At 40.8% G+C, this 21,336-nt stretch overlaps 1 protein-coding gene and 1 long non-coding RNA gene across 8 annotated transcripts in view; one reads left to right on the top strand and one right to left on the bottom strand.

Annotated features, from left to right (window-relative positions):
* The first annotated feature begins 3,425 nt into the window (after positions 1-3,425).
* LOC140002483 (uncharacterized) lies at positions 3,426-9,272 on the top strand. Its single transcript, XR_011809186.1, has 3 exons — positions 3,426-3,793; positions 4,118-4,284; positions 8,556-9,272. It is a non-coding gene; the product is annotated as an uncharacterized lncRNA (long non-coding RNA).
* Positions 9,273-10,572: 1,300 nt separating this feature from the next.
* The window catches only part of DLC1 (DLC1 Rho GTPase activating protein), a 256,883-nt gene continuing 246,119 nt past the window's right edge, over positions 10,573-21,336 (bottom strand). For all 7 annotated transcript variants that reach the window (XM_072037586.1, XM_072037585.1, XM_072037584.1 and 4 more), the window contains 8 exons: positions 19,276-19,435; positions 18,837-19,035; positions 16,231-16,444; positions 15,759-15,873; positions 14,388-14,609; positions 13,465-13,682; positions 13,119-13,292; positions 10,573-12,517 (listed from right to left, as the gene is read on the bottom strand). In XM_072037586.1, coding sequence (XP_071893687.1) covers positions 12,397-12,517; positions 13,119-13,292; positions 13,465-13,682; positions 14,388-14,609; positions 15,759-15,873; positions 16,231-16,444; positions 18,837-19,035; positions 19,276-19,435 — 1,423 coding nt within the window. In that variant the 3' untranslated portion in view covers positions 10,573-12,396. The remainder of the gene's footprint in view (positions 12,518-13,118; positions 13,293-13,464; positions 13,683-14,387; positions 14,610-15,758; positions 15,874-16,230; positions 16,445-18,836; positions 19,036-19,275; positions 19,436-21,336) is intronic.

The raw sequence follows: 21,336 nt of genomic DNA, 5'->3' as shown, positions 1-21,336 counted from the left end.
CAGGAAGGGATCAGTACTGTCACTGTTCTTCTGAAGTCACTGCATGACCTTGAGGAAACTGATGGGTCACTACCAAAAACAGAGGATGAGACAATATGGACAGTCCATGCCAGTGCCAAAAGAAAGATTATCTCCATCCATGAAGCTGTAGGTCCAGGCTTGTTCATGTTTACTGAGAAAGAAAGTAAATCTTTTCCACCCGTCATAGCCATATCATGGGAAATGTCAGACAAAAAGATGTTTCTTAATGCCTAATTCATTTTTGCCAGACCCAGAAATACCATGTTGTGTAGTGGCTGACTCCTTAGAGGATAAGTGGTCAAGTAAGTCTGCCTCATTTGCTTTCTCAAGCACTTCTGAAACACTTGGGCACGCGGTATCAGTGGGAAGCAGCTCTAGAGAAATGCTGTGCTGTTGTAGTTCACTCACTGTGTACTTACTCTCTTAAAACCTTATAAATGAACTGAGAACAATAGTTCTTTTCCTGAGTGGGTCCCAGTTCACCAAGAGCAGCTGAGTCATGGTATAGGACATACCAGAAACTAAAGGTTTTATTGCTTTGGGGCAAAACTATATCTTAGAAGAGACAATTACTTTTAGATGACCCTAAACTTTTGGGTGCCTTGTTTAGTAACTTAGATCTCTGTGCTTGAGAGTAACTAGCAAGGCTTATATATAATTTCTGATCAAGTTCTGGTCGAGTTCTCTTGTCCCAGCCAGGGAAACTTCTGGGTAATTCTCCCTTTAGCAGAAACTCTTGCATTTCAGGGGAGAGGATGGCTGTGGGGAACTCGAGCTTTCCAAGAGGGTGATGACAGGCCCCTTACCTCCAAGTACTTCTAAACATGATCCAATCTATAAGCAATCGAGGCCACCTAGACTGAGCTGTGCGAGTGTCTGTGGAAGGTTTTGCATCACTCTGGGGCAGGGGCAGGAGAAGGGTGAGGTACCAAGGACTGAGCCTGGACCAGCTGCAGTGCAGGCCCTGCAAGGATCATCACAAACAGGCAAAGCACACAAGCAGCAGGAAACTGTCCCAAAAAGAGAGCTCACAGGATCTAAAAGGACAAAAAGTGCCGATGTAGAAAACATCAGGGCTGTGGCAGCAAGTGATTTCAGGAGCCATTGCTGCTCAGCCTTCTGCCTGCAGCTGCAATGTTTTACGGAGGTGAACTGGAAATTTATTTATTTATTTATTTGTGTGTGTGATTTGGAAGCTTTGGGGGGTTTTTGGTGGTTTGTGACTTGTACCTCTTGAAATCACATAAACCATGCTAGATCAACAGTTAAAGAATAAAAATAGTATTTTTAGAGTGGTGAGCCCAAAGGAGGAGCACCCTAAAAAACATTTCCTTACAATGATCGTCCTGTAGCCTATTAGCCTATTCTCTGTTTCATGACTTGAAACAACTTCAGACAGTATGTATCTTAGTTTATCTTAGCTTATGATCCCTGGATATCATGATAATAGGTATAAAATATCAATCTGATATTCCTGAATATGTTATTTCCCCCCTCTTTTTTTTTTTTTTTTTAAGCAGTGCAAATCTGGGCACAGCTGATAACCAAAACGTACCAGGCCTTATCTCTTTATGGAGCTCACTGGACGCGATGCCATCCATCAGCAGTGATGGGTGGTTCCTCAGGCACAGATGTGCACGTATCGCTGTCTGTGCCTGATGACGACCAGACTCTGCTCTGCTTTCTGTCTGCTCTCCTGCACAGCGAGGGCAGAGCAATGCTCTCGACAAATCCTCCACAAATGCTTGGGCTGCTCTCCTGTGCAAGTTTTAAACAAAGTCAAGAAACCTGGGCTGGGCTGGCTGCAGGGCCTGAGTGGAGACTGCAAACAGGACTGCGCTCTTACAGACAGGCCAGGGCTTTGTTGGCAGTGGGGTTTCCCTTAGCATCACAGAATCATTATGGTTGGGAAAGACATCCAGATCATCTGGTCCAACCATCCCCCTACCACCAATGTCACCCACTAGACCACCTCCCCAAGCACCAGGCCCAACCATTCCTTGAACACCCCCAGGGACGGTGACTCCACCACCTCCCTGGGCAACCTGTTCCAGTGCCTGACTGCTCTTTCTGAGAAGAAATGTCTCCTATTTTCCAACCTAAACCTCCCCTGCCTTCTTTTGGCTGTTGGGAAGCAGCCCTGAGGGTTGGTATGCCGAGACAGCCCAGATGGGCAGAGGGCACCCACAGAGGCCCAAGGGGCTCAGCCTTGGGCCCTCCTCCTGCTGCCACCTGCTGCCTTCAGGCTCAATAACTGCTTTGAGGTAAACATCCACCTGTGGTTTCATCAAGCTGGGACGACTGTGAATAGAAGTTACCAAAGAAATGGGGAAATACTTTTAAAAACACCCTCATAATCTTCTGAATTACTGTATTTTCTTTCTTTACACTGGTGCATTTAAGCATTTTTTAAACGAGGTTTGTGGGCTCTGACATGTCACAACTCGTTCCTGTGATTATCATGTGATATTGAGGTTGTTTTTCAAACATTATAGTTGCATCTGTAGCTCCCAAACCTTTACCTTTATGCTTGAGCTTCTCAATGGGGTTAATAGCACATCTGTTTCATCTCTTGTCTATCAAAATTAATTTGATTTAGAAATCCTTTGCAGTTGTGCATAGGCAAGAAGCAGCTCAAAGGCAACCTTCTCAGCGTGGCCTCTAGGTATTTTTGTTCCAATTTCTTGTAAAACCTGAAGTTTTTACTCATGATTACTGAAGCAAAAAATGTATTTTTTTTTATGCCTTGAAGAGCTGGATAAGTCTAAGTAGGGAAACTGAGGCACAGCAGGACAGGAGGTCCACCTGGGAAACCAGACCGAGGGACGGGCTTAAGCCTGGAGCCTGGGCTGGGTTCCCATTTATGCTAATAAATGGGGTTATTCATTCATGTTTAACTCGGGAATGTGTGGCAGAGCAGTAGGAACAGGAGCTGGTGGGGAACCGAGTGCTGCAAAACCTGGGAAATACTGGAGTTTTGAGTGCCCAAACCCCTGGGAATGGTTCCTGTAAGAACTGGGCAGAAGAGAGGGACAGAGAAGAGCAAGCCTGTTTGTTTAGCTACACAATGTTTGCCTTTATGTCCCTCCATCTTTTCTAAGGGCCGTGACGGCACTTCCTTCCTAGTGCATTTGTGTCGCTGCCTGAAAGGGATGTGTCTAAATAGGGGTCAGAGTGACTGCGGGGCAGCTTGCTTGTTTGTTAAACAATATGGGAAGAAAACAGAGGCCATGAAGGATACTTCCCGCCCCCCTGTGCCCCGGGGAACATTCTTTATAAAATTTGGCAGCAGCTCTTTCAACAGAAGTCAGAAAACCACTGCATGGAGCACTCGGCTCTGGAAACTGTTTTAGCCATTTAGCAAAGAGGAAGAGGAGGCACAGGAAAGAAGCTTACATAAAAAAGTTGCACAAAGACTCCAAAAAAAAAAAAAAAAAACAACAACCCCAAACTTCTAAATCAGTAAACATATGGTGTATAAATGGTAAATAAATAAATATGTATATAAGTTATCAAGAAATTAAAAGGAAAAGCAGTCTTTGTGCATACTGCATTGCAAACGGGAGCACAATATTTATCATGTCCTGTCCCAGGTCATGCTGCCCATCAGCTCAGACCAGCCCTATCTCTGGCAGTGACCATTGCAAACCACTTCAGAACACTGCAAAGGAACCCTCCTGAGGCCTCCTGTGAAGAATGTGGTCATAGGCAAGCCCAAGAAACTAGTGGCTAGTGTAGAAACTGAAGCATGAAAAAAGGAGGAGGAACTTCCGTAAGTATATTTGTCTCTAATGTCTGAAAAAAAAAAACCAACTCTAAAACAAACCACCACCTCTGAAGACTTAACTAGTGAGTGACAAGCGTTAATGATGATCTGAACATAATTACTGCTGTAGCAGAGCTGATGGGTGACCTTTCCAGGAATCAGCTTGTGTTGCCTTCGTTCCTGAGATGACTTGGTGTAGCTCTGCTGCCATGCTTCTGGGCTCTGCCCCAAGCACTAAATAAGGGGTTAGGGTGGTTCTATCCAAGTCTAAAACTTTAGATGCTTCAAACTCTCCCAGGCCTGCCAGTTGCTTGTGTTTTTCTCAAATAGGTGGTAACAGCCTGTTAGCCATGATGGGCCTGCTGAAATCCCTGCAGCTCTCAGTGGCGGGGCCTCTGAACTGGATCACTGCCATGGATGGGCCATCCCTGCCCTCATCTGTCCTGCCTTATCCAGGAAGACGTCTGAGGCCCTGTGTTTTCTCTGTCCCTGGTCCGGTAAGTCTGATAATTGAATGTAGTTTGGTAACTCTTCGGCCTGATGCAGGTCATATCTAACACTGTGAGGCATGTGTTCTACCTAGAAGTTGGATTCTATTTTAACACACATGTATTCTTGTAGATTGGAAAGGGGAAGAGATCATATATATATATATATATATATAAAAATATATATAAATATATATAATGTTTTATATTAGTATATATAATATTTATATATTATATAAAATATAATATTTATGTATAATATGTGTGTATATTAAATATTTTTATATATATCTATTTAGACTATGGTTCAGGCACTCAGGAATAAGCAAGAAAACCTCTCTACTTTTCCACTTGCTCGAGGTCATTCCTAAAAGGCCTCCAGACATATTTTACTGTGTTTGCTGAGGCTTCCAAAGCCAAATCAGGGAGGCTGAAGACCAAGCAGTTTGTAATATCAGTGCTGCTGAGCACTTGCAGTCCTGGAATCCATGAGCAGTTATGCCCCCTTCTAAATGTGGTTTATTTGCAATTTAATTGAATACTTTTACAACGCCATCAGAAATATGTGTTTCTATGCCGCATGTAGCATATGATCCAATGAGGAGTGTGGCACAGAGGTAGGATTTCTCATTTCAGTATTTGGCATGTGCTCCTCCCAGGTGTTAGGTATTAGCCGTGTAATGACTATGTAGAGGGAGAGCAGGTGCTGTTTTCCAGACACATTACCTCAATGGACCTCCTTCTCTCTTCAAGAAAGACTAATAAGGTTTTCAAAATTGTTTTTCAGTGCACTACAAAACAATTTTCACTGATATCTGCTGGTGAACAAAACTGTACATGGGTTGCAAAATTTCACTATTTTCTTTCCTTTACTTAAGTAGTGCTTTTAATTTAATTCTAGCTTTGTAGGCACACCATGTAGATGGGATATTCAAAATTAATTTGGATTAGTATTTGTATCATCATTACTGAATGCTTTATTACTTGTTGCATGCTTTAGAAGCCCCAGCTGATAAACAAAGTGACAAAGGCCTCATTACGAATTTCTATCCTGTTGGCAGTGCTTGTAAGGACTATACATTGTAGAAATGTTAAGGGCATACACTGCAAAGTTCCATAAAACCTTTTTATATTCCAACAAAAAATACATTCCTATAGACTACTGAAAACCCCATGGGTACTCTTCAGAGATTCTGTTGTAATGTTGTTGTGCTGGCAGGTACTTAGAGAAATGGAACGAGTTCATAAATACTGCTTGAGACTAAATGACAGAGGAAAGATAAAGATTTTAGTGTCTCTACATTTTAAATTTTTAAATGGACTTCTAAACATATGTGCAGTTGTACAACTTTCCCAAGTGGGAAAAAGGTGGCCTATAGGGACTTCACTGGACATGCTCTGTGTTTCCATAAACTTAAACTAGGGTTTAGCAGAAGGTTACGTGTTTAATCAGATCACAACAATGCCCTGACCTAAATTTATTTTCATTGAACTGTTTTCTTGAAACAATGGAGAACTCTGACCAGGTGACCTGTGGTTTGTTATGAATAGATATTCCAGACTGCTGTACCACTTAATGGGATGCTAGAAATGTCAGCAATGTTTGGCCAACTGGCTCCTCATCTTCCTTTTAGAAGAGCCCCTCTGCTATTGCTGACACTCTGCACACCATCTTAGTCTGGGCTGTGCTATGAACGTGATCTGTTTTTGCTACTAGCTGGCTTATTTAAAAGGTATCAGTTTCCTAAAGTGACATTCAAGTGATTTAACTGAAGCCACATTTTCCTCAAATTCTCATTTCACTTGCTAGTGGTCTTCCAGCTTCTCCAATAATTGAGGCCCAAGCCCCCTCAAACCTTTACCATCTCTGCTCTACCACCCTGCATTCATTCTTGCAACTGGCTTATCTCAACAACTTGTGGAGACTGGCTGTCATATCATGGAAAATGTTATTTAATTTAGCTCCCTGGAACATGAGGAATATAATTCAATTGTACTGGCACTTTTAACACGGCTTCTTTATATTTGATTTTTGGAATAGCAATACTCTTTTAATGTGGGGATGGCAGGAAGAATTCTGCTCCTAGGGGACTTCTCCCTTTTTAGTATTACAAAGTCTTAAGAAACGGGTAAGAAGCAACGATGGTGTTCAGACCCATCACATCACTCTTTATTATTTGAGCTAATGGAGACTTGTGTCTGGAGAAGGCTACACACCTACTGATAGGCTTTTTCTTCTCCTTTTAATAACAAAACCAAAGATCGAGCCTATGGAATAATGGATTTAATACCCACTGTTCTAGGGAGATTGTGATTATTAGTTTTGGGTCTTCCTGCTGACTTTCAGCTCCTGATTTTAGCTCCTTTTCCCACACCTACCCCACCTCGTTCACCTTTCCTCTCCCTTGCTACCAGACTGCAGGAAGGAGAGTATTACAGAGAGGGACAGACTCCCTCTTTCTAGTTGCTGTGCGTGCACCATCCCACTAAGCTGAGCCACAGTGGGGAGATTTCTGTTCAGCCCTGAATAAATCAGGGTGGGATGGCACCTTCTGCCTGCGTGGCTCAGTGTGAGCTCCCCAGCCTGTAGTGGGTATGAACAAAGCATGCTAGCAGAGCTTCCTAATTGGGCTGGGTTGCTAGTAAATGTTAGAAAAACAAAAGACTGTCCCAGTTCTCAGGCAATGTTCCCACCGAATCATAGGTTTATTTAGGATGGACAAGACCTTCAAGATCATTAAGTCCAACCATCAACCAGACCTACCACGTCCCATGCCAATCTTCATGTTCTTGACTCATATCATGTAGGCATTGTATCTTATTAAAACAAAGAGCCACTTCTGCAAAACATAAGCACACTGCAAGCCACAGCCTCCAATGTAGCTTGTACAGAAAGACTTGCTCATTAGCAACTTCCAAACTAATTGGTTTACTTCATGGTGACTTTGGTTTTGACACCATGTTGTTTCCTACTTGGGAGGGCAGCATTACCTGGCACTTGCAGATGGAAACCAGTGGTCTGTAAATCCCGTAATCATGTCAAATGATGATGAGAGGATTTCTTTTAGGTGTTCATGGTGCTTTATGGAAATTAGCACAAGAACGATTCCAGGGTATTAGCCTGTGACGCTTTAAATGACTTATGCTCTTGCTTCTCAGGGAGAAATTGTCCCACAGCCTCAAAGACCTCTTGCTGTGTGGAAAATGTCTTTTCCTTTCCTTCTGCCTCAGATTTTCCATTAAGAATTTTTTATCCCAACTTGTACACCCACTCAGCCTGTCTGAACTCTTCCTCTGTGTTTTTATGACCTTCCAGTGTGAGTAGACATTTACTACATCCCTCTTGTCTAGTGGCCAGATTATGTGTATCGAGTCTTTCTGTATAAATGTATCCCTTCAATGCCTAATCTCTTTTGATGGATTTTTTTCTTCTTTGAATCCTTTCCCATCCTTCACTGCTCTTTACAGTCCGTGGCCTCAGCTTAGAAATTCATTTCTTGCAAGCACTCTGGAAGCCTCAGGCAATCAGGAAAATAGAGTAGGGTGGTAGGGAGGGTAGGGGAAATTGAGCAAGCCTGAAGTGCCTGGGATAGTGCTCAATGCAAAAGAAGCACAGATGCAAAACTGCATATTATCATCAAGAGTAAGACCAGCACTTCATCTCTAGTCATCATTTTAGACGTTGATACTTTTTTTTTTTTTTTTCCCTAGAAAAAATGAAATAGCTCTGGACTGACAGATGAGAAATACCCAAAAGTAATTTTTCTGAAATATTTCCTTGTATAATGGGTGCAGTCAATGGCTGTATTGACGAGTTATGGTATAACAAGAAGGAATTGGCATTTTGCCTTTGTGAATTTAATGCATTGGTCTATTAAACCATTATCCTGATTTCATATGATCGTAGGGCACTTTGCTTCCAGCACTCAGCAGGAAGATCTGTGTGTAACATTTCATTTTCATATGTATTAAGCAAAAGTATCTACCTTTTATTATGTAGCCTTGATTATAGAGTCATGGATTGCATGGGTTGCATACTGACTACACCCTTGCACAGACTGTTGTGGATATATAGTGTGTCCTGCTTGCTCTAAGGTCTTGATGGTACTGTTGTGAAGCATTTCTAAGTTTCACTTTGGTCCCAGACTGTGTGTGTATTAATGGCATTGCCAGTGATTATTTATGGCTTCATAAATATTTAACTGTGGGGTGCAATACTTGAGGAATGATGAGAAATGAGTGACAGCAAAAAGATGACTTTTCCCATTTAATTTTTTTAGAAAGCATTGCTGAATATCAATGTTAGGAAGCACTCAGCAGGCTGGAGCCCTGCCACATGTGGGACTCCCTGCGTGCCATCGGCTACACCAGCAATCTGCCAGAAATGAACAGGGACCCAGCCTGTGCTCACCCTGCAGCAAGTGCTACTTCATGCAGGGGACTGTCCAAGCAAGAGCCAGTGTGAGGGACACCTGGCAAGAAACACAGACACAGAAATTTGACTTAGATTGTCCAACTGCACAGTGGACATCTGCAAAAAGATTCCCCAAAATATCCAAAACCTTCAGGAGCTTGAAGCTATTTGGGTAAGTCAAAATTAACTTATGTTTTAGACATTTAGGTAAATGGAAATTTGAAAGTAACCTAAGCACATTTTAAGCAGAATGCAGAGTATTAAAGGACCTGAAGACTATGCAGTGCATTAGTGTGCTTAAAAAATTATTTTTCTTTATAATGATGACTTTGGATATGTCCTTGCTCTTCTTGCTCCAATGATCCAGGACTGTGAATTAAGATATGGCTTAAAAAACAACAAAATAAAAGTTGTTTTATTTTATTTTTAGTATTGACTTGACAAGAAAAAGAGATCCCATAACAGCCAAAGAAATTCCAGTCCTTTACCAGTCTTTCTCTAAAAGACACTTCGGTGTGTGAGAAGCAGTGCAATGACAGCAAGGGGTTTATTTTTTTACCAGCCTGCGAAGCAGCCTGTCTCACTGCTCCTGCAACAGAAGAGGGGGAACTGACAGTGATCTGGACTTCAGGATGCTCAGGTAGAGAAAGAGTACGATGGTGTTGCTAACTGAAAAGTAGCAGTCTCATTCCAGTGACTGTGTCAGACAAGCCTCACAAATCAAAATCCTCTTTCAGATGCCCAAATTATATTTCTGTTGGCTAAGACTTTAAAAACTTTCTGAAGTTGCTTGAATTAACAGCTGTCTTTGGCTCAATTTTTCACCTTAGTCAGTTGTTTGTATATCCTCCTGGCCTTCTCTTTGGCCTCATTTCACTTTCTCCAATTACTTTCACACTTGTATTTTATTTTACTTTTTTACGAGAACCTGTGACTGCAGAAATGTCCCTGCCCACTTTCTCACTGTAAGAAATAGGAAAGTGGTGAATTGTTTTTCAGCACCTGTTTATCAAGTAGTTTACTTTGCTTCCTGTTAAATCCAAGAGTATGTTTCTATACAACAGTAGAAAAACAGGTTTCCTTCTGCTTTGAAGCACACAAATCTGTTGACCAGGGACCATTTTTGTCCAGCTGTCCACCATCATGGAGGCAGGCATGTCTTCCAAAGCTTTTAAAATTGTGCTGGTAACTGCCTTCAGCAATCAAAAATAGTGGTCTGGGAGAGGGCAGAGGAGCTTGGGATTTGCCAGCAGTATCTATAGAATTGATGGCAATCAAAGTTGCCTTTCTTAACAACCATGAAAAGCCAGATAAAGTACATGTACCACCCCAATACAAAATAGACCTCTGAAATTAAAGACACTTTTGTCATTCATCAATTTTCTTTAAAAATATCAATTTCTTTAGGTTACTGATTGCTATTTTTTAAATGATTTTGATGTATTTTGCTAGCCATGTTAACAACCTACATGAAGCTGCACCCTGGTGCCTACAGCTCATTAAATACAAGAGTCTTATTGTGGAAAAACACAGGATTGAAGTTAGGATGTAGGTGAGGTCAGTTATTGATATGTGAAGACAGCAAACTTTCCCAAATGTGTCTCACCAAGGAAGGTTTTCCCTTTATACTGTCATCCTCAAAGTCTTGACAGAACACAGAGTTCCTTAAAACACCTAAGAGCATCTTACTATGCCATCTCGAAGTGACTCCTGTTGGTGTGAACTGCCCTTTGCAGGCTTTGAGCCTAGGCCAGGGGATGCAGTGGAGTTCAGAAAAGACTGGAGAAATCATTGAGGGTGTTGATTCTGCTGGTTCTGCTCTCAAAAACAGGCTGTAGACATGAAAGGGGAAGGAAGGATACAAAAAAATAAAAATATTACACTTCTCCAATTTTAAACATTTAATAGTGCACTTATTGAGTATATTCTGTACAGACATCTATAGCAAGTTAAACATCTTCCTTTCTCTCACTTAGATCATAGTCATGTAAAGCACATTTACAATAGAAAACATACTTGAGGTACAAAAACCCAAAAAGAATATCTGAGGTATAAATACAGGTATATTTTAAATAATCTTTATCATGCTTTATCTATGTTTGACAGTACACTGTGGGCAAGTATACATGTTTACAATAGAATGGTATGTACAACATACAATTTTACAAATTCAAAAGTGTTTGATGTAGAAGAATATACAAGGCTTTCCTACTCATGAGGAACATTGTTACTGGAAGTACTACATTATTTGCCATAATAAAAAAATCTTCTTCAAAAAGCTTAAAATAATACTGACAATGGTAACAAAGTCTCAGTCAAAATTCCATCTTGCAACTCATTCATACCCTAGCCACAAAATACATTTATCACTTAATACTGCACCTCGAAAGCAAATCCTTACATTTACAGTAAAACCTACAGAAAGACACCTTTCCAGAGGACCTCAAGACTTCCTACAGTTCATGTAGTTTGATTGTCGCAGAGGGGAGAACATCCCAAAGGGTTTAAAAACAAACAAAAACAAAAGAAAAAAAATGTCCCACCTTCCTCTGCCCCCAAATACAACCCTCCAAATTGCTAGCATTCAGGTCTGTTCACATTAATGTGCAGCTATAGGAAAACAAGCAACGTAGAGAGAGAAAGGGAACAAACTCTTACAAATCTTCCCTTCCCACCCACCACACTCTGCCTGCTGCTGCAGGAGTCCTGCCACATCCCAACACCAGGACTCCAGTATTTACTTTTTACTCTTGAATGTTAAAAGACAGTAAAATATATAAAAGATCATTAAAACACATAGTTAACACAGATAGGAGTAAAAGCAACAAACGTTTTTTGGCAATATAGCAACTGACATTACTGGCTCTCTTGACCATTGCATAAGCATTTCAGTTCTAAGCTGCAGTGTTGCTTGGAAATATATTTACTTAAAATTGCTATAGAATTGCTAATCACTCCCAAAAGATCTTCTGGATAAGGAGTGAACACTAACCAGAGCAAGCCTATTGTAATATCTGCGTAGGTGTTTTAAATACGTTAGAGCTGAGGAAAACGCAGAACTGGCAAATGGGAAGGATGGCAACTCATGGTCCACGGAGGAGTCAAATTCTAGGTTCAACTGTATCCAGTATACTAAAATCCATCCTGGCTGCCTATCAGTGTACCAGACACATTTCAAATTCAACTTCTGCTATCCTTTCAACCATCAACACACTCATTCACACTTTAATCTCTGTGCAAACCTTTCTTTGCTTATCTCAGTGAGAACACATTGAAGAGTACCAACTATTCCAGTGGATACACCAGTCCCTCAACGCACTACACATAAAATGACATGGGTATGTACATAAAGCTAAGTATTTCACATGGGAATGATGAGCCTTCACCATATTTCATAATATATTTTGCATTTAAAGAATTTTGCTTCTCAGAAGCAAATCAAACCATCTAATAGTACAATACTTATTTCTTTGCACAGTCCTCCTATGTATTCCAGTCGAGGCCTACACTATAGGCCTTACACAGACAGGAAGCAGCTTTAAAGTGTATGGTATGGCCACAGTCCTATAGTAATGCTCACAGTCAAGTTCTCATGCTGTCATCCCTTCATGACATGACTTTCAGATGGTCTGCAGCAGATGAGCCTCAGTTTTGGGTAATATCTGTGCTGCTGAGGTGTGGAGCGCACGGCTGTTCCTCTTCAGTAGTCACCTGGATTTTACTTCCTTGCTCTCAAGACTCTGATGAGTGAAAGAGTCTCGTATCTTAACTACTTCAGATGCACACAAGTGTCCAAAAGACTTGGTGTACCAGTCTGGCATGTGGCCCCTGATGGGTGGAGAAAAAGGAAAGAAGAAACAAGTATCAGTAACATTGCACGCATTTTCTTAGTCAGAATCAAATATATATCTACTTGGTTAAATTCCTGACTGGGAATTTATTACTCTTTATTACTTTATATCTCTCTTTATTACTGCTTACTGCTCAGCTCAGCCTTACTAATACACAGATTTGCTCAAAAATAAATCTGCTGCGGTGAGGAAAAAGTTTTTTTTTTTAAGTTTTTGAGAGCTTGGTCTGCTTTACTAACTTCTCATTAAAGTTAACAAGTCCTTGCATCTGAATACATCTGTTAGATGAAGGAGTGAGATTATAATACCAATACCTGTGGTGGTGCACGTATCAGGAGCTTCTAATGTAACAAACCATCCCCACTGTTAGACATTGCACTGAAGGCAATTTTGATCCTTGTGGGTCCCTTCCAACTCAGATATTCCATGATTCTATGATTTTATGACATCTCAGAGTCCTGTGTGTATGCATTTGAAAACTATGTACTACTGCCTAAGCTGCAGTCTTGTGAACTGTCAAAATTTTGCACTCTAAAAGACAATTTACCGTTGCAAAAGGACAAAATGGAAATTCATACCTTAAATCAATTCTGCACATGTAGGTAAGCTTAGATTTTCCTGACCCGCAGGGCTCAATCAGATACCTAGACAGGAGCACATTGACTCTGACACCTGCCACTGGAGCACGGTCATGATCCACTGAAGTTGCTAAAAGCACACAAGCTCCTTTGGGGAAGTTTGTTCTCCACGTTCTATGAAAAAAAAGAAGAAAAAAAAAGTCTCATCTTTGAAAAACAGGAATTCAAACATCTAATAAACTTTAAATCATACATAAATAGATTTTTACCTACACAACTTGCTTGCTATTCTGAAAGCAAGGTTGCTGGGGGGAGATAATAAAACTACAGCATATAAAAATCTTACCTTAAGACTACAAAGTCTCTGGCTGGATGAGGTGCCATGCTGTTCTGGACATATTGGTAGATATCCGTCTGGCTATCCAAAGGTTCGATTACTTTCGAATCTATAAGATCTTCATCCCAAAGATGCTGCTCCTTAAGTAAACGATTTAAAACTTCCTCTGGTGTGGCAGCGATTTCGATGGTAGTTTTCCATAACCGGAGTGGGGGTCCTTCACATGCCTGGGGAAAATCAGCACAGAGTCCTCAGTTCTACATTTTCTCTACATTTTATATTATTGGATAAACACAGCAAATTAAATACACACACACATAGACACAGAAATACACACATATATTGTACTAAGGCTGTCATAAAGTTCAGACTGAGGTTGTTTTCGTAATAGCCAAAGGCATCTACACGCTGACTTCCAAATGGTTTTTACATTATAGTTACATTCTCCAGCATGAACTGCTATTAAATTGTGATGCTGCAGAAAAATGCCCTCGTTTTCCAAATTAATTTTTTAAAATATCCTAGCTCAAATTTCAGTGAAACACTTCTCCCTTCTCTAGCTCTGAACTGTGCGAGATTAGGGCAGAGAAACTTCATTCCTGCTGCCTGCATAACGAAAGTGCTTGGAGGCTTCAGTCAGCCTGTCAAGGCTTTGCACGAGTGAGTGAGGGCGTGTAAATGCAACGCAGTGAGCATTCCTGGGCTGCATAAACACAACAACTCAATTCAATGCACGTTCTCTGACTACTGCTGAAAGACATGTTGTTTTTAGACAGTGCACAACTATGTCAAAAGATCATTATTTTTCCTTAACTCTATCCACAAAATAAAGGTGTGATATCCTTCTGTAATATCCCATGTCGAAAGGTGGCTTGTATTAAGGGAAGATAAGCTAAAAACCAGAGCAACGGACAGCGGTACAGGATGCATACCTTCTTGTAGGCCAGTTCTGCTTGCTCTGAGGTGGAACAGCTGACCCAGCCTTTAAACTTCTCTTTCATTTCCTTCAGCAAGTCGTCCACGCAGTCCTGGAGGTAGCAGTGGTAGTCGGAGGGCTCTGTGGTGCTGCTGTTGCCCCTGAGCTCCTCCAGGCTGAGGGGACGCAGGTCCTGCTCTGTGTACGAGTTCCGGCCCCGGCTCATTTCTTCGGGTATCTGAGGGGTGACAAGGACAAATCATCCTCTTGCAGCTGTCCCCCCAAATCCCAGTTAGCCTAGCAGCTTCACAGTCACTGTAAGATGGGTACACTAGTTTGCAAGCTGTGGGATATGTGCATTAACACGTGCTTTAACATGCAGTTACTCTTTCATTTTTCTTTTTAAACACCATCTTGAGACTGCAGCACTCTCCTGTTGATAAGATGCTCACTGCCTACTTCCTTCACTCTGAAGTTGGCAGTAGTCACATCCATTGGTAGAAAAGGAGATGCCTAGAGAGGTTCATGTGTAGGTATGCCTGTGGAATTATATCTGTAAGTTACCTGATCTAGTATGCAAATGGTATTCTAAAAGATTTATTTGTCAGGTCAAGCAGTCAATGTGAAGAAATATCAAAGTCTGTGTCTTTGTGACCTTGATTTGACACAGATTAGTCCCTCAGTTACAGTGTGTCTTTTGTTTTTTAGTTTTTCTGTGGTGTATACCCTCTTTGCTCCACAACTCAGACTCATTCCCATAGCAAAACTTATCCTGCAGATTGACTGAAGGAGAGGCCAGCTGTCAGCTGCAAGAAGAGAGACAGGCATGCCTTCAGTTGTGGGCTCTGAAAAGATTTGATGACAGTGAGGAAAACCAGGACGCAGACTTGTCTGGTTCTCCATGCTGGGCTCTAGAGGGAGCGTGCTTTAGTTGTTATGGAGCCTTCAGCCGCCAGTCTGATAGTGTCACGTTCAGGATGCTTTTGTGGCCTAGCCTTGCCTTCCCTTGGGAATTTCAGTATAAAGCAAGCACTGAAATTCTTGGAAATAGCTTCTTGCTTTGTAATTAGAGCTGAAGCTCACAGATCCTCATGGCTGCACAATAGAAGTTTGAACACACATTTCAAGTGCAGCTGGGATGTCACAAAAATGCCCCAGACCCCACAACTGCTTCGTGTCTTTTGAGTGCCAGTGTCAACAAAACATATCTGGCAACACTTCAAATTCACACGTGCACTCAGATAAGGATGCAAAGATTTTTAAAAAACTTTTTACATATACTAATTTTTATTAAAATAAAGAGAAGTTCCTAGGTCTGCTGAATAATGGAAAGCTAAGTCACGTTGGCCAACATTGCACCCATCAGTTTTGCAGATCCGTGTTTTACCTGGAAGAGCTTCTTGCATTCAGCAATCATATGGGCTAGCCCCTGGGTTGCAGCCAAATTTTCATTTAGGTCTTTCTGATCAGGTTTTCCCAGGCTTGGTTTTCGTTGCATCACCCTTCACAGGGGAGAAGAGCACACACACACACAAATTCAGTTATTTAACACAGAGCAAGAGAGACATTTAGTAAGAAAACAGTAGGATTCCAGAAGCTGCTGGTGATTTAGAGCAGCGTTGCTTGGGACTAAATCTTGGCATGCTGTTACTGACTTCTTTTGCTACTCATACTAAACTTCTATGGAGTCCCCCCATTTCTTCCCTTTTGTGAGCTGACTAACATTTTAACAAATCTGTTAAAAAAAGTAGGGTCACATAACCATTCTGCACCTCGTGCCTTCTGAGGTGTTCAATGGGATCAAAAGTGGCAGGGTCAACAAGACCAGCAGCAATGAGCTGTGCTCTCCTGAAACGTACCTTGGGGAGGAATTCTCTCTTTTGAGAGTGTTTAAGTGGAAAAGAGAAGGTGCTAAGCACACCGCCAGGTTTGTTGGTGTCATCTGGTTCTCCTTCACTGCAGCTGTGACATCACTCAGGAAATAGAGAAGAATCTGGAGGACCTCCCTGTTCTCATCAGGTAAAAGCATAATGGCAGCCTTGATAGCCTGGAGACGCTGATCCTTTGGCACATCTGCATAATATTAGTAATTCTCTCATCAGCCCATTGATTTTCCACACACACAGCATGAATACATCCCAAAGCAAACTCCAGCTTCAAATACTTGACTCGAGTTTGAAGTGATTTCCTTCAGGATGCATACCATTCGTAGGAAACATGAAGGATTTTTTTTAACCCGCTAGTTTAACTGCCCTCAGTTATTTCCTGCCTCACAAGAAATGCAAGCAAGAAGAAGTTGTGCCTAGGCCAGAGTTAATTTTAGATTTAATTTCAACAGCTACTTGCACTAAAATGACAGAATCCTGGGCTCAGGCAGCGAACAAGCAAACACAGTCCAGCCAATTTAGAAATTCTTTGGCTTTCAAAGAAATTCAAAACAAATGCATTTGAGAATAGGTGAATTAATTAAATAAATTGGCTAGCAGACCTTTTTAACAATGATGTCATAAAAGAGCCAGAAAGTGCTTTACCAAACACACAGGGTTGCTTTATTGAGCAGATCATTCAAAGTCATGCAGTGGAAAAAGAAAGTCAGTGCTGTGAAGCCCCATACCATTAAACAGCTCCTTGGTTACTAACAACAAACATCCATTGGAAAAATTTGACGTGTGTCTTTATATAAGGCCTTCTCCTCCAAACTTGAAGGGAACAAATAGTGAAATAACCCAGACCAGATCTGCTTCTTATAAAGGGATTTCCAACAGGCCATCCCTGAAGACAACATGAGAGTTTGACTCCTGGAGCATTTATATCATCATTAGCACCATGCTGCCCTGGCTGCATGGCTCATAATACATGCGTTGCTAACCAGATATTTAACTGGTATTTGCTTTGGGCTTCAGCAATTTCACAAGGCTGGCAAGTGAGTTTAGAATGCAAGTTTAAGCAAAAGTCTACTGTTCTCTGCTCACTCCCTTCAATCAGCTCAAAGCACATTTAAGCTTTGTACGGGCAATTCCAGAGTGCAGCCTGGTGCATAACTCTAAAGCAAAGAGAAATTTTGTCCTTTGCAGGGAAGCAAAATTTACAGCTGCTTTAAGGCTCTTTGTTTTGCATGGAGATAATACTTCCCGACCACCTCTGGGGATTCCTCAGACCTACCAGCTGTGAAAGGAAGGGAAAGGAAAATATACTTCTGCAGTACTGTGTCAAACTTTTTCTGGCACTAAATCAGAAAGAGTTGCTGTTTAATATGCAAGGAAGTGGAGAGTCTAATTAATTTTTTCCATAAACTTTCTTGGGAATTGAAACAAACAAACAAAAAATGTGCTCTGAAATAACAGTACATATGTTCTTATTTTAAACTGTCACCTCCACCTACAGAGGTCTGAAGGAATTTCCTGGACAGAGCATTTGCATCATCATAGGGAAGGCACAAAATACAGTAATGGCTCAAAGGAAGTATTTTTGTATCAAGCTGTGTTGTAGCTGTGCCACCATGGGAAGAATACATGGGGTGGTGTTAGAGGATCAAAGTGCCCATAGTGCATCAGCTTGGACCTCCATGGATATTTCAAAAAGCGTTGGGGTTTTCTGGTCACCAAACATTAATTCATCTTTGGCAGTTTAATAAAATGCTTTTATAAAGCATGCAAGTATTCCTAATGAAACAAAAATGAAAAACTTTTGAAGGGCAACTGATTTGGAAAGATCCAGCACAAAACATCCACGTATACAGAACTTGATAACTTGATTTATCTAACTCACAATAGGGAATGTATCTCTAGCTGGAGTTGAACCTGACATCCCAACAAGATGAATTCTTTCTTTCAAGGTGTGTTGATAAATTCATGTTTTGATGTTTTTTATTCTAAGCACATTCTGTTCATGGTACCTACCAGTAAAGTAGCTAAAAATTAGTAACAGAAAAGTTTTCAACTTAAAAGGTTGCTTTCAAAAGTTGTGGTGAGAGATAGAATAATATGAATTTTAAGAAAATACAATTCCTTTGGCAATCTTACTCTTTAAACCAAAAACAAACAAAAACCCCCATCTCGGTTATTTAGTGGATTTTAATCCCCTCAAAAGTCCCAAACTCTGTGAACGTAATGTTTGCACAAGCCCTCTACTTAGCCACATCAGACACAGTTTATCTTCAAACTGTAGTGTCAAGTATGCTCAAAGAACAGAGGAAACTACAGCAAGTGATGGAGGATTTATTTGTTCCCGAACTTGAGTGAAAAGGTGAAATTAAAAGAACTTGTCCTGTCCTATGAATCATTATACAGTCAGAATATCAAAAATCAGTTCTTTATATGGCAGCCTGAAATATAATGGTGGCTAGAGAAAGGGAAAGACCAACACATGCAACATGCGTAGTGCCCAGAGGAGCAGTGTTAGAAAGTCTCACCCGTGCTACACAAATGACAGTTAGCCATTTAGCTTTAGAAATCTCAGTACTTACACTGGTATATCTGTAAGAAGGTCTCAGAGAGTTTGTTGGTCATGAGAGGCTCAGGTAGGTCACGGAAGAATTGCTTTAACATGTCTGCTACATCGTAAGCAGACTGGCCATCATAGTTGACGCTGTCTGCTGAACTCTCATTCATTTGACGTAAAGCCTGAATTCTTGATTTGACTCCAGATTTCCTAAATAGTCCAACCTAAGGGTAATTGTATATGGAAAAGTAAACACATTTACATTGAGTATAGCAAAATTGAAATCTAAGTATGTTCTTTAGCCTCTTATATACGAATTCTAATTTCATGGAAAGCTTTCCTTGAATTATTCATTTTGTTCTGAGTCTGCTTTTTCAATCTGACCCAGAAACAACAACAAAATTAATGGAAGGCTGGGCATCGGGTACTGAATGAGAGTGGGATGAGAGTAGAGAAAAACCTACCTGATCCAGGCAGTGGTTGCGAAGGTACCGCATGGCTTGTTGAATGCTCTGTGGAAGAGGCTGCCCGGTGCGCTGCACGTTGATTTGTAGTGGTACTCCAAATACGTTTCGGTCTTTATAGTCTGGTACCTTTATCCTTTTCATAAATTTTGGTACTGCCCTATTTAAGCAAAGGGAATGACAAAATTAGATTAAACCTCTGTCGGCCATTTATCTTATAGATTTCCAGTAACTCACGAAGTGAAAATAAGTGAAATATTTTAGTATGCTGAGTAATATGAAAAGTAGTGAGAATATAAATAAGCTAATTCATTCAGGGATGGGAGGGGAGAGAGGACAGAAAACAGTTTCTCTAAGAGAAAGGCTTAACATTCAGAGCTGTATGCTGCCTGTACATATTAATGTGGTGCTACTCTATCAATATTAGTAGGACAAAAGCTACAGGGAAAAACTGCAGGGGCCAGAGTGAATTGCAATGGAGTCAAAATAAATCCTGTGGTCAGTGACCCCTTATAACACTGCTTCTTTAGGTTTCAGGAAAGATGGGCATTTGAACAATGAGCTTTTGTATGTCAACTACTTGTTCTGCAAAGTCCTCAAACTGGGTCCACCACCCACCAGTGTGCATAACAGCAGGAAACTGATGTAATACATTTGAGATTGTCAGCTAAAAACTTCAGCTCTATAAACAACCCCTTTGAGGGACCCCCCTCCTTGTCAGGCAGTTACTGTTGTTACCCCTACCTCCCACTCCAGTTTCAATGAGAGGCCTTTCCATTTGCTTTTGACTCCAAGGAAAAAGTTACTAAATACAAAGGAATGATTTACCCCGAGGTCCCCAAGTGTTGCTTTCATAAAGGAAAAAAAAGCTATTAAAATGTGAAAATATTGAGATCATTCTCCTAAACAAGGAGAAAAGCTAATGTATGGTGTAACAGCTCATAGGACACAGTAACACTGGAGAACAGGGAGACCTATTTAGCATTTCGATATATACAGTACAGCTATACAAACAGTGCTTTGGATTTACAGCTGACTAATCTGTTACATAGGAAAACAGAACCAATTTGTATTGCCATATAGTTAAGTTTAGGGCATTATTGATATATGCACGAATAATACTTGCTTTGTCAAAAAACATGCCAATGGAATGTGAAAAAACACATTGCGATCTCCACCGAGAATCTGAAGCATGCAGGGATAACTGGTCAATACTTATTTCTGTCTTTCAGAACAAACAACTTCTGTATTTAGAAAGGCTGACATAATAACAGCCTTTGAACAGGAGGTACTTTGATGCTGAAGCTAAATACTCTCTATGACTCCTGGGGAAGGGAGGAGGCTGGCCTGTGGTAGGGAGAAGAAAAATTTTACTGCGTCTTTTGCATCCTGAAGGTTACACAGGCTGTACTGCAGATACAATAATAAAAAAGCTTTCTATTTCATTATTCCAACAAAATCCAAACAAACAAAACAACAACTTAGATACAAACACCTGGCCAGAGCAGATATTGCTGCCTACAAAAAAATTCATGATTCTCCCAACCTCCATACCCTCCCCCTTTTTTTTTCAAGTTAAGTGGATCTATAGTGCTGGATTTATAGTCCTTTAAAGAGGGGAGGTAGTTGTTGGATAACAAGACACTAGAACTAAAGGACGCTTATGTTATTTAATCACATGATTACATAGAGAAAGCTATGTAGAAAAAAAATAAGAATAACTTAAGCATCTTCAGATCTATTGAGCTCTGTGCCACCACTCACTAACTCTCTCAATATACCACTTGTCCTTCTTTTGCTACAAATAGTGGACATCTTGCCACGCAGAAAGCTGGCCAGCTGGCCTGTACATGATTGCTTTTACTCCCTCACATGCCTCCTTGAATACAGTCCTCAATCCTACTGAGGTTACGTTTATGTAAAGGGTTAGTGATGTTAGTTAGCACAAATCATTGTGAGCGCAGGCTAGAGGAAGAAGTGCAAATATGGAAAAAAGAAGGATGGAGGGATTTGTTGCGTCTTTCAAAAAGTTAGTTAGGACTAGGGAAACTGTTGTGCTTG

This window comes from Anas platyrhynchos, chromosome 4 (assembly GCF_047663525.1).
Source record: "Anas platyrhynchos isolate ZD024472 breed Pekin duck chromosome 4, IASCAAS_PekinDuck_T2T, whole genome shotgun sequence".
NCBI lineage: Eukaryota > Metazoa > Chordata > Aves > Anseriformes > Anatidae > Anas > Anas platyrhynchos.
The sequence above is the reverse complement of the archived record's forward strand: the minus strand, read 5'-3'. Positions and strand labels throughout refer to the sequence as shown.